Source organism: Trachinotus anak, unplaced genomic scaffold (genome assembly GCF_046630095.1).
Source record: "Trachinotus anak isolate AG129_WGS33_773 ecotype Australia unplaced genomic scaffold, CSIRO_AGI_Tana_v1 ptg000031l, whole genome shotgun sequence".
Classification (NCBI taxonomy): Eukaryota; Metazoa; Chordata; class Actinopteri; order Carangiformes; family Carangidae; genus Trachinotus; species Trachinotus anak.
The window spans coordinates 1,570,468-1,589,702 of record NW_027273882.1 but is presented as its reverse complement, the minus strand read 5'-3'; the positions used below and the strand labels follow the sequence as shown (position 1 = coordinate 1,589,702).

Genomic DNA, 19,235 nt, shown 5'->3' with positions numbered 1-19,235 from the left:
CAAAATAGAGATTTATTTTGTGTGTATGTGTTTTTTTTTTTTTTTTTTTTTCCGTAATCGCTGAAAGAATGAATTCGCAGCACTAGTGCAAGCAGTGCTACAAATCCAAGGTTGTACTTACTGTACATGTAATAAGAGCAGGAATCTGAAACTGCAAGTGTAAAATAAGGAGGACTGAACATTAGGTTTCACTTTTTAAAAAAGAAAGGTGTTCGCCATAGTTATTTTCTCTGAACCGTCCCCTTGACTACGATTAAAAACCCTGCAATGCTCCCCCCAAATGTCTCAAAATAATAAAACTGTATTAAATTGGTTCATATTATTTGATCATTTATAACTAAATTGGGAAAAGACAAAGAATAAATTGCAGTGTTTTGATGGAACAATGGTTTTCACAGAACCATTAAACATTGGCTGTAATTATGGCAAACATCACAAAATATTTAATATTCTAGTGTGTTTTTTTTCTAAATTGAAAGCTGCTAAGCAAGCACCCATGGTTTAATTTAGATAATAACTAACTTTATATGACAGGTTTAACTGGAACTGGACATGAACTGGAGATCATGTTTAATCCACCGTGTTCTCGCTTTCTCAAAAAAGATGATAGATTTTACCGTATGAAGCATAGCTGAGTAGGATAGGCCAACACACAGGATTGCTGTCCTGCGCATGTGTTGATGATGACCCTCAAAGTTTTACAGTGGCGGTTGGCAACACTGCATGTCGTAAAATCCTCCGAACCCTTCTTGTGAGGACTCCATGTGGACGTAATTACTTCTGGGGTTGAGGAGGAGGAGGAGGGGGTTGGGGAGACAGATGAACAAAAGTGTTGCCAGTAATTTCTTGCATAAGCAGCACAGTCAGGTGTCCAAACAGAGAATCCAGGGTTTATTTATAGTGTTGTAGCTTAGCTTCTAAAAAGGACTTTTTTTTTCCCCTTTTGCATGCCCTGCCAGTCCAGACATCTCTCGTTCACACTCCCTCCCCTGCCTCCAAAAACAGACAGCAGTCCCATACCAACACAGAACAGCAGGAAAGATAAAAATTTTAGATTTCTTTTTTTTTTTTTTTTTTTTTTCCCCCCCAATGTGTGCAATCACAAAACCTTTGCTCGGCAGAGTAGATTTTATTCTGAAAGCAGCTTGCTTGGCACAACTCATGTTAAAGATATTTACCAGAAGATTCAGAATTTCTGGCAAATGTCATTTGGTTCAAGATGCCAAATATTTAGGTTTCTGTAAGCCTGAATGTCAGTGCTGTATTGCATAGTAAATTACAGCTAAAACTCATACATTTTTAAAATAATGAACTATCTACTCTGATGTCAGAGACGAGAGACAAAAAATTTAAATATTCATGGCATGATTTATATAAAATGAGGAGTAAGCAAATTCTTTTAGAGGTGAAACAGCTTATTAACTGAATTGCGGACTGACAGAAAATCAATCCATCAAATGCAGCACTTGTGGTGATTTGCTGTTTTCCTGTCTGATGTCATAATAAACTGAATATCTCTCGGGTTTGGATTGCAATTGTAAAATTCTCACAAGCAATTTTGTATTTTGACATTGTACAGGCCAAATGATTAATCAAGATTAACCAGTAATGAAAAAAACTGCTAGTCCCAGTCATCCTTGCATTCATGAAGCTATAACCTGCACACGTTTGGCCATTTTTGCTTGATTTAATGATAAATTATTTAAATTAATTTGCTGTCAACTCATGATTTCTGCAGTGTACATCATAACGGTATGCCTTCTCCACTTTATTTCTTCACTTTCTGCCAAAATGACACGATTCAACTGAGCTCCATATTATTTATGATTCTATTTATGGACCTCATTTGAGATGCATCACTTAAGCAGCATGTCTGTTGTCCCGCTCCTGTGTGTACAGCCTGTCCTGTCCTTGTGTGGGGAACGGCTGTAGAAGCATGTTCATGTCCGGTTTGACCTCTACAGTGAGGAGACGCGGACGAACCCTGCCGATGCTGTCTGGTTGAGTGTTTACAGGGACTGGGAGGTGACCCCAGCCTGCCCGTCATCTCTCAGCTGTCCCAGTGCCGGTGACCTTTAAGCACCTTTGTGATCACCTATTTTTAACACACACTCAGCTTGAGCTGATTGTACAGAGTAGAAAGGGGCCGAACGAGTAACTAAAGAACATGGATGGCCATGGCATTTAATTATTGATTAATGGAGGACCTACAAGGCTGTTAACTGAACATGGCAGCAGGAGGTGAAAAGACTTAGCAGGGAACTTGTACTTTTCCCATGTTTTGAAGAAGTTTAACAGGCAGGACGTTTAACAGGCAGCCTTGTGGAGCCAGAATAGTATATGGTTGTGGAGTTGTTTGTCCATGAGGTATCAGTAGGAGTTTAGCCTTCTGTATTGGCATCAGTGTGTTTTCAGTCACCTCTGAGGGCACAGCTGACAAATCCTGTAATTGATTGCGCCTTTGCTTAAGGCCATCGGCTTTCCGACACGTTTCATTCAGCACATAAACCCGTCAGAAATGAAATGAGCTAAAGCTGCCGGCCGCAGTCGGTGTTTTCAGTGTCATCCAGGTGTTTTCTTCAGTTTCTCATTATAGTCTACATTAAGATCGTAATCCACATTACTCATATATTCAACTTGTTATCCTGGCCCCTAATCTAATCAGGTGCATTTACTGTGTTGTGAAGGCAGGCAGAGCGCTGCAGTGTTGCGAGATACCAAATCTCCTGCAAATCAAGGTCAGATTAATGTGTCCCACTGCCAGAAATAGCATTGTACTTTCTTTGTGTTGTGCCTCTTTGTTCTGTGGCAAAGCTAATGTGCTAGATGACATATGGAGATGCAAAGTGTACCACAATTTCTATATACGTGATGTAATTGAGTGAAATCCAGGATGCATGCAGTTGATTAATTGGGCTTGGACTACATCCTGCGGAGTATTTGATTTGCCCGTGCAGTGTTCCAAATGCTGCACTGACTCAGTCATGTGTGCACACCATCGAATATCATAAAAACAGACATCGGTGAGGTGGGGACAGATGCAGTGAGGAGTCTCAGGTGAGCACTGTTCCACTTCACGAGTCCATATGTGACAAGGGCCTAAATCTTGCCTTTATGTATCTGTTGTAAACAGCATTGTTCTGCTGTTTCTTGCATCATGTGTGTACGAGTGTTTCGAAGTACTCTGTATAAATAGTACAACAGCAAAGCATTCTAGGGATGGCCAGGTTGGTCAGCCACTTCCTGTTTATTCTGAAACATGTTAACAATAAATATCATGTAATTTTCTACAGATTCATGGTCTCTAAAGGACAAATCTCGCTGACCTTGATGATCCTCTGACATGTCATCTGATTTTCACCTATCCACCTCATCATGTACAGAAGAGACTGGCACAAAATTTTGTACAGACATTCATGTTTGTGGTTTTGAGTGAAATGTCTTGACAGCTATTGGATGGCTTGCCATGACATCGGGATGATTTGTTATCAGCGTGGTGATCTTTGTCATCTAGCACCTCCATCAGGTTAAAATTAGTTTTTGGTTTATGACCAGAAGCGTGCAAAACTAATGACATTCTCATCAGCCTCAGCTTTACACTGTGTTTAATGCTAATTACCAAATGTTAGCATGCTAATGCGCCACACTAAGATGGGGAACATAGAAACATATTGCCTCCTAAACATGTTTGTCATGTCACTCTGGGCATGTTAGCATGCTTTTGGCATTTAGCTGAAAGCACGAAGCACAGCCCCAAACAGTCACGGCTCTAGACTCTTAGTCTTGTTTATCCTCGCTGCAGTGGAAGACTAACTGTAGCTTAGAGATAGCTGTAGCTTATGTAAGCAACATGCCGGTAATGTCGCAGGCTTGTTACAAGGCAAGACAAGATGTGAGCCTGCAGCTCGGGCCCTACAGGGACAGGTCGGACAGAGGCCGCTCCCCACAGATGCTGGATCCTGTCAGGGAGACGGCCAGCTTCTGTCTCCAGCCAGGTGCACCGTAGAGTGGCTGTGCTCCCAGAGATCTGAGCCGTATGGTGGCACCAAGATCACACCGTGTTCCAGCTGGAGCTCTGGCTGATGAATGATGAGTCCTCGGCATGGGAGGTTTTTCTGCCTGCTCGCTTTAATTCTGTATGACTTTAGGCTCTTAATATAGCTCAAGCTTTTTACAACAGTTCTTGAGGAGACGTGATGGTTGATTCTTGTTCATTGTATTTTTTCCCTTGAATTAGGTAAGAAGCCATTGGTTGTCAGGCAGTGAGGCTGGAGATGATTTTCAGAAAATGTTTTGAACCATTTCAGTCCTTTGAAAAATTCAAAGCGCTTGATGTTGATGATGTTGACTGTTTCCAGCTTTTTTTTGGATGATTATCACAGGCTGCTATTTAATTTGCATCTGGCCCTTTCTGGCTGTTGTGCCCTCTTTTTAAGGTATACAAGACATTTTTGCTATATCAGATAATCCAGTGGAAAGAAACAGAAGAGAAGGACTAACTCAACCAAATGAGTTGAGTGTAAGCCTGCTGAACCAACAGAGCATCCTGGGCCTGTTCCTCAGATACCGACATCCATCATGAAGTCACAGAGCCCTCTCAGGATGGGGCGGGGACATGTACCTCACTGTCATGCTGCTGATGTGTGGTGACCGTGACATTTCCTCTCTCCACAGCGATACATGAGTTCCCTGATGACCTTTTCACCAACAATGAACGAAAGAGTGGGGCCATTATGCTGCACATTGTGGCGGTAAGAGGACTTTTTTTTAAGAAGCTGTACCTGCATCACCCTTCCCCTTGGTCTTGTATATGCTGTAGATGAGCCTCGTGGTGTTTTCGAATGTACTGAATGCACATAGCAACAACAAGGGAACTATAAGAAGTCATTAATTTCATTTAATGGCTCAGAGTCATAAAATGATGATGCCTCTCTAAGGAGAGCTTCAGCTCTTTGAGTGAATGCAGAAAGCTTCATAAATGTGGTGGTGGAGTATTTTCAGTCCAAGTTGAGCTTTGTCTCAGTCATGTTAAGCTCCTCTGACTTTGACATAAAGACACAAGCCACCTGTGGATTCCAGTGGAGCTATGGATCATTGTTCATTTTAAAGCACCTGTGAATAAACGCTTCATGCTGGGTTTAATTGGCTTTAAAAAGTTTTGTTTTTGTTTTTTTTATTGAACCCATCTCAGTATCTTAGAAAGAAAGAGTCCCCCCCCCAAAAAAAAAAAAAAAAAAAAAAACTCACTACACTGCTCAGAAAATTTTGACCAGGAAATAAAAATGTAATTAAAATGTTATTTCCCAAAATGAAATACCATTTCAAAGCTTTGATTCTGGGAGCAAAAAGGCTAAAACATTTTCTCACACACTTTTTTGTCATCATCCCTCCACTGCACAGGGAAAGATAAAGAGGCATATTTCATAGATTTTGAATATTTTTTGCTGGACCAGCAAGGCCAGCCCTATAATCTGGAATGTCCCTGACTGAGTGACTGAGTGATCGTATTTCCACTGTCGGTCAGCCGACTACCACATCACTGAGTTGGAGTTTCTGGTGCAAATCTAAAGCTTGGTATAAACCTAGCACTTGGCTAGACCATGCATGGACGCCAGCTGGGGGCTCTTAACAGGCAGACCACAGAGCCGCTCTGGTTTCCCGGCTGCTTGGGAACTGCAGGGAAGCGGACAAGCACTTCCAGTTCACTGAGCCTCCATTACGGCAAACGAACTACTTTCATTACATGTCTCATTATCACTAAAGGAGGCAGAGGAATAACTAAATATAAAACACACCAAGCAGAGAAGAGCGCAGGAGAGATGGAGGGAGAGAAGTCATTGGTAACTGCGAGAGAAACTAGCGGATCTGAATAGCATGTAAGCCACAGAAACACCAGCAACCGCTCATGAGACAATAAGCTTCCTGCAGCACAGCAATAAAAGCCCTGTTTTAAATAAAGGAGTTCTCCCCAACGGAAGACTAGAGGGCTTTTAATTTGAAATGGTTACAGGAAGTGTTGAGTTTTTATGAACATGTAAAGCAGTAAATTTAACATGCAATGACCAATGATTACATACCAACAGAGCAAATTAATTGTATTAGACCTGTCTCTAATACAAGCCTTCCTCAAATAAAAGTCTGTTACATTCTGGAGGTGAGGTAAATAAAGGCTAAACTATTGTGGACCCCAGACAGAGGCCATGTGCTGTGTGAGAGACAAAATAAGATTTTCTGTGGCATCTAACTTTCTCCCCAAGGGATAATTTTACAAATAAATATAACTGAACTCACAGAGCAGTCTTTGTCTTTAATTTATGTGTTTGATTATTTTTGTCAGATGTTAAGAAAACCAGGATTTGACCATAGGCGTTCCAGCTATATACTGACCTAGTCTTGTCTCACAGAACAAGGACTGTTGATTTCGCCCCTTGCATTGGAAGTGCATTTAAAGATCAGGAGGATGGATTACAGCAAATAAAGCCATTTTCAACCTTGTATCAGAATCTGACTGTTGCTTTTAGACTGATTTGAAAAATTGGGAATCTTTCCTTTAAAGGTAGTCCCATTTAAATCTGATGACAACCATTGATCACTACTGTTTTCTGGTCTGTTATCCCATCTAAGATTATAAAAATCCTCCTTAGTGCCACACAGAGAATTTTTCAGGACCAGGATATGAAGAGACTTATTACAAAGATACAATCCAGTTAATACTCAGCTCCACCTTGTCCCCATCTTAATGTTCCACACTGAAATATGACTTAATATTATTCTGGCTTCAGTGCTGAAAGGAGGGGGATAAAATGCAGGGGGTTGGGGGGAGTTGGATCATACTGCGGTCCTGCACTGCCCCCTGTGGATAGCATAGAGCAGAGCACACCTGCCAGAGCTGCCTGGCCATGATGATGTCACAGCTGATCTATAATTAATAGATCTCAGCTCAGCTACCGAAATAACCCCCCCCCCCCATACCCCACAGGGGTATACAGATCCCGAAGATCTTTCACATAGTAAGGGAAAACAACTTGTCATTGATCAGACATTTGAATTTAACACAACTGGGTGCTGTGCTTTGGGATTCCCCTTCACTCGTCCTTTAGCAGAATATCTGTGCTCTGCTAATTCTCTATTAACTCAGCCGTGTATCTACACACACACACACACACACACACACACACTCTCTTATTCTGACTTCTGTTTTTGCCTTTGTCACACTCACACACTTAACTCTGCTGATTCTGTCTGTAGGCGCTCTACATGTTTCTGGCCCTCGCGATAACGTGTGACGAGTACTTTGTGACAGCGCTGGAGAAGATCTGTGAGGTACTTGGATCTTGTACTGTTTCATCTGTCAGTGCTGGAACGACACATCGCTGGTTTGTCCGTGTGTACCACCCCTCTTTGCTGTATTTCCGCAGAAACTAGATCTGAGTGAAGATGTTGCCGGAGCCACCTTCATGGCAGCTGGCAGTTCTGCACCAGAGCTTTTTGCATCTGTCATTGGTAAACAAACACACACGTACACAGGGTGTGCATACTTACACTTAGACATTCCCAGATGGTCGGTGTCACCGCTGATTCTGATTGGCCTCCCTGTTTGCAGGTGTCTTCATCACCCATGGTGATGTGGGGGTGGGGACCATCGTTGGCTCAGCAGTCTTCAACATCCTTTGCATCATTGGTGTCTGCGGGATCTTCGCTGGACAGGTGTGTGTGTGTGTGTGTGAGTGAGAGAGAGAGAGAGAGAGAGAGAGAGAGAGAGAGAGAGAGAGAGGAGTGACTTGCTGCTGCAGCTGCATCATTCTGTTTATTTATAGACTGCAGAGTAGCACATGTGTGGCAGAAGTTTTTTGCTGAGGGGAAACAAAGCCATCTGCTGCAGTTAGCTTTCTCAGAACTGGTTTTAGTAGAAATGGAGAGCTAAACTCTGGAGGCGTAAACAGATTATAAATGTGTGATTCTTTTCTCCTCTCGCTGTTACTAATTCACATAGATCTCAAATATGACGGCACATTTTTTTTCCCTCTGTGAAATCTTAGGTGGTGATGCTGACCTGGTGGGCTGTTTTCAGGGATTCCTTCTACTACATCCTGTCTGTTGTGGCTTTGATCGCAGTAAGTTAATTAGGTCACAAGTTCACTGTGTGCATTTATTAATGGACACCAGCTGAGACTTTCTAATCTAAGAGAAATGTTTCTCTTCATTTTTCAGTTCATCTACGATGAAAAGATAGTTTGGTAAGTTTGTTTTTTTTTTTTTGTTTTTTTTCCCCAGTTTAGCTATAACACACTGTTATACAATTCTAAGCACGCAAGGATTTTGCTGCTACAGCCTTACATGACCTATGGTTAGCAGGACACTCTCTGTAGCCTTAACTATTTTCTCATAGTAATACTACCAAATAGCAATCATAGCAGGCAACTAAAAGACCTGAGTGAGTGAAGCTTCTATAAGCTAAAAGATCTTGGATATTCTTTTTATCTCTGTAAGTGTGTCCGGACCTGAACTTGTTGTCCTGGATATTTCTTTTTAACAGGTGGGAGAGTTTGGTGCTGGTGGTCATGTATGCAGGATACATCCTCGTCATGAAGTGAGTTCTGCATATTCACGTGCTTAAAATGGTTCATGTTAAAACCAGGCAAGTGGAGTACCACATCACCATAAAAAGTTGAGTGTGTGCACGGGAGGTGGTGGTGCTTGCACACCGACACCTGTGAGCTGCTGAGTATACCCAACTGTGCACTCTGTAGTTTTACAAGAGAGGAGTGAGTTTCCAGCTGGAGGGGAGTGTCTCATTCGCGTCCCCTGCACAGATGTTAGCTGCAGATTCAACTGTGGAGCACTTGTGGTGAAAAATGTTGCCCCTCTTCAGAAGTAAGATGCTGCAAACTACAATATTTATGATGCATTTTGTTCAGTTAGGACAGTTTATCATTACTTCATGTTACCTTGTCTTTTGACATTTATACTAGATATCAAAATTAGATGATGTATACTTAATAAAAAAAAAAAAAAAAAAAAAAAAAATGCACCACAGCATCTTCTAGTTGACAATATTCAGTTTTCAGTAGTTTTGCTTCATCTGATAATTAAATATTATAAAGGATTAGACCTGGAGTGTTAGCTTTATGCTTAACTGGATGATCACAATTCAGAGTTACAGTCTGCCCTGAGAACTGCTTGTCCCTGTCTCCATAACTGTCAACATTCAGCAAATAACAGACTCCTCTATTACACCATATTTGTGTCTTTACAGTCCAAACTGCCTAATGCCAACCACATCGTCCTGTGCCTCTGTGTCTGTCCAGCTGGTAATCTGTGTTACACTCAGCAGCAGTCTGCTCTCTCCCTGCCATAAGAGTTTAATCTTTCTCCCTCTGCAGTGGCTAAGAGCACAGGCTTAACCGGATCACTCCTCTCCTTTCTCATTTGGAGGAAAGAAGTGCTTACTGTAGGATATGCTGTCATATGTCTCCCCTCTCCCAAAATATCTGCTAACCATTTTGGCCTGTTCCAGTCAAAATGGAGCAGAATAGGTTTTAAATAGCGCAGTCACTGCTCTGAGGTGACCTTCCAGGGCTCGACTGTGATGTGTGCGTGCGCGCGTGTGTATAAAATCTAACAGCAAAAAAATATCAATTTAATCACAAAAACCTCTTTTTTTGAATTTCATTTTTGTTTAAGATAAGTCAAGTGTACTTGGGCCCAAAACGGACAAAATGTACTGTCTATAACAGAGCATGTTTCTGTCTTTATAACATTATCTCCATTTTCAGGTTTCTTTTCTTCATCAAGGACACCCTTGACATTTTGTGGATGTATTTGATTTAATGTGTCCTTTCCCCCCAAACTAAACTAATGCACCTTGCTAACAAAATGCTTAAGGTTCTGTTACACAAGGTACAGTGATGCTGCACTGCAGGAGTGCACAGTATGGTTGTGGGTTAAACTAGAGCTTTTTCTCTTATCAACCAATAGGAGGAAAAGCATAAAATTTAATTAGTTTTTACATTTGTTTTATTTGTTTTAATTCTTTATCTAACAGTTTTATTTATTGTTATAAACTGCTAATTGTTTTGGTCTCCATACTTTACGATATGCACAAATATAAATATATATAAATATAACAACCTAGCCTTAAACCTATAATTCACATCTAGAAAAACTTAATGTAATATTGAATATGGAGTTAAAATATCACTGATTCACTTCTTGCAAAATGTACCCTGAAACTACAACACATTGTCAGTTCTGATGATGGACGTCTGAGTACAGCTCTACTAATGTTGCCAGTGTTACCCCTGCGCACATGATGTTCAAAGTAAGCAGCAGCACTCAGTTCAGTATTTTTGATCCATTTTTATGTAATGCATTCAAATGGTCTTACTGAAGGCCCATGTGGCTGATGAAAGCCTTGTGATTGGCTTTTGTGAATATTTCTGGCCTTCTCTTCCTTTTCCTGTTCCAGTGCAGAAAAAGCATATTTCAGCCATTTGTTTTTTTTTTTGTTTTTTTTGTTTTTTTTGTTTTTTTTGTTTAGTGTAATGCTGATGCTGTTGTTTAGAAAGTAGGCCACCTTAACTGTAAATTCATTCTATAGAAGTATGGAGTGTAAACACTTTATTTTGCCTAATTTATACATACTATATTTCAAAAGAGCTGGAGCCTTTCATCTGAAGTTCATACTGTAAACCCTATTTGCAAATGTGAATCTTGACACTGGATGTCCTATTTTGTTTTTTTTTCCTTCCCTTTTTGGGCTTTCAGCTGAACTATTTCAGCATCTCTAATTTAGGGATTATGTTCCATCTGTTTACTAGATTCAACTCCAGCATGCAGAAATTTTTCATGGGGAAGTCGAAAAAGAATGTGGCCAATGGTAACGCTGCGGCCAGCAGTGAGATGGAGGACGGTAATACTAGTTATGACTATGTTTGGGATGACGACCCGTCATCGCCTTTACTCTCAGCAGGTAAGGTTAATCAGACAGGCTGGGTACCCAAAAACTATTCTGTGCCAGCAAATGAACTAGATGTATGTTGGTTGGGGTTCCTGAGCTATGATTAGATGATTTGACTTTGTTTCTCTGGAAGACAGTGGGTGTTTCCTTCTACTAAAAGGTCTGTGGCTATAAACTTTGCTCCTTTCAGCTGAACTAACGTGGAATTGCTTCAGCTTTTACTTTATTCTGCTGAAATTTACTTAAAGAAATAGTTCCTCATCTTTGGGAAACGTGCTAATTTGCGTCATTGCTGACAGTTGGATGAGAAGATAGATGCCACATATCTGTTGGTTAAAAATGAAACTATAGCCAGCAGACTGGAAACAGGCCTGACTTAAAAGGTAACAGAGCCAGGCCAAGAAATAGACTGGTACACAATAGCTACAAAACCACAGGTGTTCACTCAAAAAGAGAGAATTTGTTTTTGTGAACTTTATGCTAAGCTAACCAGCTGCAGACTTTAGCATCATAGTAAGCATATAGACATGAGAGAAGTATTAGTTTTTGTATAGATTTAACAAACAAAGACAAAACATGTTAACTGGTGAACATTACAAGCACTTTGAGACCATTCGTTCTTATGGCACAGTATGCTAAGCTAACAGGCTGCTAGCTGTAGCTTTGTGATTAGTGTACAGACATGAGAGTGGTCTTCACCTGATTAACTCTCAGCAAAAAACAAACACATTTCCCAAAAATGTCTAACTATTCTCTTTTCAAATTTTCAGTCCTCTGGCCTCTAAACTGCACTACCTGAAGATACAATTTGTTAAATTTCTCCTTTTTCCCCTTAAGAGTTAGATATGTCCTTCCATTAAATGTCTCTGCCTGCTAAGTCCTTTTCTGGGTGATGAGCAACTGACGCTTATCTGAGCGCATAGGGGCCACAAAATGAAATGTTCGCGTTCAAAATGGGAACAACATAATGAAGATATTCTTTAATCTTCCTTCAGTAATGCAGTTTAACGTCAGGGGACTTTGTTGTCTATGGGTCTCTTCAACCTTTTCTGAAACGCGTCTTCACTGTCATGTTTGGGTGGGATTTCCTTGTAGCCACAGTTCTCCACTTCTTCCTTTCCTTCCTTTTGACCTTTCAAAAAACTTCTCAGTGACATTTAACCCTTTGCGAAGTTTAACCCTTCCCACTTTGGCTGCACTAGTGTTAACATGCCTGTCTGTTTAGCCTTACTAAACTTATTCTTGCTTATTGTCAACAGTGTTGTGCTGCTGTGTGCCAATTCTTTCTGCTTGCATACTACTTTTCCTCTTCCGGTCTCTGGAGTGTAGACCCACTCACTCCTGAAGTGGTAATGAATTTCACAAGAGGAACTGTTTATGCCATCTCTGTTTACACAGTTAATTTATGTGCATTCTTGTATGTATAATAATTCAAATTAAGGATGAGTTAAACTAATAAGTGACATGTAGAACTTTCTCATTCCCCATTGCATCTTATATCTGATTGTGAGCAAAGTGCAAATGAGGAGTCTTAATAAAACTTAGGATATATATTATTGTCTGAACGGGAGTGACCACCTGCATATAGCGGTTTGAGATTGTCAGATCAAAGACTCCAGAGGTTACAGCTCCACCGTCACAGATTTTAAAATTTCAGGAGGCCTATAGATATTCACAACTGGTAGGCAAACTTCAAAGCTGCACCAGGCAAATTGGGAAAAGCTATTTGAAGTCCAGTACCCAGACATCAGGTGAACTGCGCATGGCAGCCTCCTGTTAACCCTCCCAAATATTGTGTGGTGATTTTTACCAAAGGGTTTGGAGGGGAGCAAAAGGTCAAACAGTCCTGTGTTGAATCCTCCTCCGTTCCTCCGTGACATGCACACAGAGTGAAGTGGAAGAAAGATTTGGGACCGTTAATCTGCTATTCAATAAAAACTAGATGAATTTCTCATCAAGTGGTCGTATCATGACTGAATTTACTTTAGCCTAACAGAGGCCTTTTAGCCAAGCAAGGTTTGTCACCCTTATATTTGCAACATTGAACTCACTCATGAAATGTTTGGCATTTATTTAGATGCTTTTTTTTTTTTTTTTTTTACAGGACAGTGATGACATTACATGTTCTTAGTTGTATCTAAATTTATGAGATACTAGATTTAAAATGCTCCAAACCTGCATATGATGATCCTTTACGTTGTTTCCTTGTGCGTCCTCAATCAAATAGTGCCATCAAGAACCACTTCCCTCATGTCAGTTGAGGCAACACGAAAGCACCAACATAAATTTTCTAGGTTGCTGAGGGAGAGATGAAGGGGTGGAGTGAAAGGAGGAGTGATTTCCGGAGCTCTGGAAAACACCCCAGCTTGTCTAGATAAGACATTCACGCAGCTGTTTAGGGGACGTTTTTGCGCTTAAGTTTTGATTTGTGTGGGTATTGAACTGTCCACTTCCAGCCCATGTTGTGATTTAGGGTAATAGGAATATATTTTATCATAATAATTAAAAAAAAAACTTGCCTATTGCAGCTTTAACTCTGGCATAGAGACAAAATGGCTCTGGTTCAGCATCATTGAATATTCCTTGGCCCAGGAAGCTGTAGTGCTACAGAGTAGAAAATGGCACTGCAAATGTTCATAGCATAGCATGTTTCTCTTGATAGCTACGCTCCTCTTAAAAATGAGCTCTGTTTAGTCTTGTAATTTGCACTTTTGCCAATGGGGTATAATCAAGTTCATTTGTATGTCACTTTTAAAAACCAGTGTGACAAAGCACTTCAGTCATGAAGGTAACAACTACACAAACTTGAATGACACAAATAAAATGGATTGCGCAGTTCATGTATTCATTTTTTAAAAATACTTATCATATCCCTCCACCCCTTAGTCAAGCCCAGCAAGGCCTACAGCCGTGGCTCGGTGGTGATGGTGGACGAGATCATGAACGCCAGCCCTACAAAGTTCAGGTTTCCAGAGGCTGGCCTCCGTGTCATGGTCACCAGTCATTTTGGACCCAAGACCCGTCTGCGCATGGCCAGCCGCCTCATCATTACAGAGGTACAGCTGGGCGTTGTTGCTCCAACAAGTAGATTTAGCTGCTACTGCTATACAGTATGTTAAGAGTCTTTTCTGTTTTCAGCTTCAGATTTATAAGTTTAAGTTTTTATAAACCTTAAAGAGTTTCCTTATCTCGCTTGCACAGTGTACGTATATATTTGTGTCTTTCATCAATGCAAACGGCAACAGAAGTAAATTGCAGTAAAAGTTTTGGCAGTAGCCCAGCAATCAAACGAGCAGCACGTCTGCTCATGTGCCCTTTGACTTAGTTTCTTTTTTCTGAAAGCGCCAGAAGTTGGTCCAAGCTGCCAATGGCGTGGAGACACAAGTGATTGACGGGAAGGTTGAAATCGAGAATGGAAACGTGCCAGAGGACAAACCCACCGAGGCGGAGGAAAATGAAACCATCTCACCGTTTCACATTCCAAGTATGTGATTCATGTATTGACTTGATGAATGTGCGTAATTTGGCATACATGGATGGATACTTTATTGGGTAAAAAGATACAGGAACAACATAATTATGAAGCATCCTCACATCTTTGACATTTCAGACATATTTATGAATATATTATACATCGTCCTGTGATGGTTATGTTAACAACTTGAAGCATTATTCATTTTGAAAGGGGTTTTTAGTTGGACAGCTCTGCTCAGTCTGCCTAAGACTCTCTCTGCTTCAATAGTTATTGATGTCCTCCCTCAAATTAGTCGGTGGCTTCATATGTACTGACTAATGATCACCCTCTTTGACAGCTCTGAGCGGTGCTGCCCTTTTATCAGTCAGTGGCTGCTGATGTGAAAAGAATCTGAATCTGATTAATCTGATTCAGCACGAAACAGACCAATTCATCAAAGTGGGTGGAAGTGTTGTTGCAATATATTAGGCGAAAAGGCATTAAAAAAAGTGGAAGGGAGGAGGATAAGGTTTTGGTGTTCGAGGTGACACAGTGTGTCTGCTGAAATCTTGTACCACAAAACAGGAAAAGGGCAATAAAAGGGTGATTTTAAAAAAAGAAGAAAAAAAAAGAAAAAAGCTTTCAGTGTTGGTGGTAAATGACGGATAGAGGGACATGTTTATCCTTTTCACTAAAGCCAAAGAGGGAATAAAAGCAAATGGGACCATAGCTTGGCCACAAGCAAAGATATCTCCAGTTTTTCTCCATTTTTTTTTTTAACACTATTTATTCATTTGTCCCATTTCAACAAAATGTATCAACAGTACAAACAACAATGACAGAAAAGTTTTTCCACATATTCAATTAGGGGAAACAATATTTAACATTTCACCCACAACAAAAAGCCGAGGAGCTAATCTCTGGTGCTCATGTGTATTTCTGCTGCAGGGGGTATTGGCAGCAAGTTCAAGTGGCTGATCTCGTGGCCTCTGCTCCTGTTACTGTACTTAACCGTCCCAAACTGTGCCAAGCCGCGCTGGGAGAAATACTTCATGCTTTCCTTCATCCTGTCCACTGTCTGGATTGCAGTCTTCTCCTACTTTATGGTCTGGATGGTGAGTATTACAGCTGTTTCAGACAATCTGTGTTTCCAGGTTTCCAAATGTGAAATTTTGCTGCTTTTCTGTTTAGTATAATTGTATATGCAATATCTTTCTATTGGATTGTTTAGTTGATTTTTAATTTTAAAAAAAGTCCACAAGTTTCAGATTGTTATCTGTAAGGATTTGTGCATTTTTTTTTAGTCTTATGTGATAGTAAAGTCATTATTTCTTGACATTTTGGACTGTTGGTTGAACAAAACAGGTAATTTGATGACATTTGTCACAGTTTTCTGGCATTTTAGAGACTAAATGATAAAAGATTAATTGAAAAAAATTTGAGTTGATAAGCAGCCCTAAATTCAAAGATACAAATCAAAAAAAGCCTGACATACCACAACCAAAAAATAAATGAATTAGTACAGTTTAAGAAAACTCAATTCACAAATGTATTACTTTTCGAATTGGTTACCTTGTGCTTCCTGCCAGGAGGGTAACATTAAATATCCATCGGAAATAACTGAATAATTAATCTATACAGTACAGACAGTCTACAAGAGTAAGTACAAAGAGTAAAATGCATAAAACATTAAACATGGATATTTGTTAGTGTTTGAATGTGACATGCTTTTTCTCGTACAAACAGATGAGGTTATTTTTGAGCCCTAACACTCCCTGTGTGTTTCTCTCAGGTGACTATAATTGGCTACACTCTGGGAATCCCTGATGTCATCATGGGCATCACTTTCCTGGCAGCAGGCACCAGTGTCCCAGACTGCATAGCCAGTCTCATCGTGGCTCGGCAAGGTATACCTTTCCCCCTGAACCATTTTTGGATTGTTATTGTATTGTGGTTTTATCCTGCAGTGGAGAGCCAGATGTGGATGTCATGGTTACGTGGTGTCCATTTAATAGCATTGGTCCACGAGGGTGTTCAAATTGTTTTAAAAATGTGTACACTTTTATGATCCCTGGTTGGATGAAGCATTAAAATAACCAAACATTAAGGTATAAATATAGATACAGTGTCTTTGTGGACAGCATGAGGTTGTTTGAGGTGAGACTGGAGAAATGGAAGAAGTAGAGAATTGTATCACATCTGTCTGGCTGTTTACATGCAGACAAAATACTACAAAGCGCAGGGGCAAGAAAAAATAGTGCAGAGCTGTTTATAGAAATTACTTTGTAGCCCTGCGTCACTGCCTTCCCAGCCGAAAGTACAGAACAGAGAAATGTTAATCTTCATTTGGAAATTAAGTGCTTTGTTTGACCTGCAAGTCGAGGAAAAAAAAACTGCTATTTCATTTACTCTTTGTGTTGTTGCAGGTCTGGGAGACATGGCGGTGTCCAACACAATCGGCAGTAATGTGTTTGATATTCTGGTGGGACTGGGGGTTCCCTGGGCATTACAGACCATGTGTGTAAACTATGGATCAGAGGTAAGGAGCTAGTTTGCTTTACCACAGATCAGAGTAATTAGTAACAACACAAAATCTGCTGTGTCCTTATGTCTCGCACTGAATAATTAGATTAAATGGCTGCCGATGAATCGCTGATCTTTTGTCATGTGTGTTGCAGGTGATGATTAACAGTCGGGGGCTGGTGTACTCAGTGGTGCTTCTGCTGGGCTCTGTGGCCCTCACGGTGAGCAATAGTGACTAATGTTTACTCTACACTGGTGCCACATGTCATCCACTTCCAGGAAAACAACCTGGTTTACTACTGTAGTTTACCTTACGCATTTTAAAGAAAAAAATTTGTGTGTGTTCATATGAATAAATAAACATACGTCTTTGCCTACGGTCATCACTGACTGATGCCCTGTTACGTAATGGTGACTGAAGCAGGTTATGTAATTGGTTCAAAAAATGTAAAAAATTCAGCATCATAAACACTTTGTGTCTTTCTGTCTTGCCTGTGAAAAATCCTCTGGTGCACTGGAAATGATGCATTTTTTCTGTTAGGTAGTTATGATGCATTCAATGATATTGGCATGTAAGACCTTCTACTAGAGAAAATAAAAGCAGAATGACTCTTTATTGCAAATTTAGTCAGACACATTTTCTTAAACTAACCCTTCACAATGTGACGTCAAATAAACCCCACTTAGTTTGGGGCTGTCACAGTTACTGTAAGTCGTGTTGTATTGTGGTATTTGATGTTCTTTGGTCAGATGACGTAAGATTTTGTTTGGATAATCCGAGCTCCTACACCAGTCGCTCTGATGTGTTTGTATGTGTGCAGGTTCTGGGGATACACCTGAATAAGTGGAGGCTGGACACGAAGCTGGGCATCTATGTCCTGGTCCTATATGCTGTTTTCCTCTGCTTCTCCATCATGATCGAGTACAACGTCTTCACCTTCGTCAACCTGCCCATGTGCATGGAGGAGTAAAGCGCAGCAGCATGTCTCAGATACCAAAACCTCAGTGCTCCCATTCGCAACCCCAAAACTCTCTCTCTCTCTTTTTTTTCCCCCCAATAATACTGGACCTAACACCAGACCTTTTTTTCCTACTGAGCACTCTCCCTGTAAGCTTTTCAGTCCCAAATATGAATCTATTTTCCTCAAGATGCAGTACACTCTAATGGTGGACTCCATTCTATGTCTCTAATTTGTCCTCTTGTCACACAGTGCCAGTCCTTAATGCCCATTATCTCAGGCTTTGCCTGTTACTGCAGAAAAGTCTTTAGTTCCCCTGTGCATCTGTTAACTTTCTACCCATCTAGCATGCCTTTAGATGTCGGGGACCTCCAGAATCATAAGTGCCCCTGTGGATTGTTGGTGTGTGTTTTCATTGTTCACATTGTAGATTTCCACACACCATTTTCAAAGTCTCTTTACAAACCAAACCAGAGTCTGTGAGGAGCAAAAAAAAAAAAAACAATCCTACTACAAATGCTGATTCCAAACAAACAACCTGTGTAGAGACGAGTCTCCTTGAAGTAATTCCTAAAAGATTTACCAAGTTACCCCAGCACTTCAAGAAAAAAGTGCACTCCTTTTTCCCTCTTGACCCCCTGGAGGAGGGCCTTGTCCTTGGCAGCTCCCCTCCTCCAGCCTGGACCTGACTCCCCTGGCATGGCCTCTGGCATCAGGGAGCAGATACTGTTAGCGCTTCACTTCACTCACCCTGCGCAACTCTTCCCAACCCTCATCTGCTTGATCAAATCTGCTTTCTTTTCTTAACAAAAAAAGACTTTGTCAAGACACTTTGTGTCAGAATAATTCACAGTCCAGATCAGTTGACTGTGAGGGTGTTATGCATATGCAGCACTGCACAATGTAAACTTGTAAACACTTTTTTTGTTGTTATTTTTTTGTATTTATTTTTTCAAAACAAGGTTTTATCTAGTATGAATTATGGAGGAGAGCTTGTTGCAAATATAGGACATTGCCTGTTTTTCACTGAAACAAATTGCACATGGAAACGCTTTTCTTGCTTTGTGCTGTAAGGAGATTTGACCACTCAGAGGGGTATTCAGGCTGGTGGTGGCGACTCCACTCCAGCGTTATTTCCATTCAGTGATGGGTCGTTTCACTTTTCCCTCTGCACAACTTCAGAAGAAAAAGAAAAAAAAACTGGCTCCAGATATGTGGGATGCAGCTGATTTTTGTCATCATCTGGTGACTCGTTCTCATCTTGAGACAGCAGCAGCATGGAGGTAGTTGTTTCGAAAAAAATTAAAAAAAAAAAAAAATGCAAAGAAACCAGGCAGTT

At 40.6% G+C, this 19,235-nt stretch overlaps 1 protein-coding gene across 3 annotated transcripts in view; it reads left to right on the top strand.

Annotated features, from left to right (window-relative positions):
- Positions 1-19,235, top strand: part of slc24a4b (solute carrier family 24 member 4b) — a 32,140-nt gene extending 12,905 nt beyond the window's left edge. Inside the window, exons 3-17 of one of the 3 annotated variants that reach the window (XM_071467884.1) lie at positions 4,675-4,751; positions 7,249-7,323; positions 7,419-7,503; positions 7,604-7,707; positions 8,040-8,114; positions 8,212-8,237; positions 8,537-8,590; positions 10,821-10,912; positions 13,847-14,016; positions 14,303-14,444; positions 15,363-15,529; positions 16,207-16,321; positions 16,841-16,953; positions 17,093-17,158; positions 17,759-19,235. In XM_071467884.1, the coding sequence (XP_071323985.1) occupies positions 4,675-4,751; positions 7,249-7,323; positions 7,419-7,503; positions 7,604-7,707; positions 8,040-8,114; positions 8,212-8,237; positions 8,537-8,590; positions 10,821-10,912; positions 13,847-14,016; positions 14,303-14,444; positions 15,363-15,529; positions 16,207-16,321; positions 16,841-16,953; positions 17,093-17,158; positions 17,759-17,908 (1,511 nt within the window). In that variant the 3' untranslated portion in view covers positions 17,909-19,235. Of the gene's footprint in view, positions 1-4,674; positions 4,752-7,248; positions 7,324-7,418; positions 7,504-7,603; positions 7,708-8,039; positions 8,115-8,211; positions 8,238-8,536; positions 8,591-10,820; positions 10,973-13,846; positions 14,017-14,302; positions 14,445-15,362; positions 15,530-16,206; positions 16,322-16,840; positions 16,954-17,092; positions 17,159-17,758 lie in introns of all 3 variants that reach the window. The other 2 variants (XM_071467883.1, XM_071467882.1) reach the window with 2 other exon arrangements.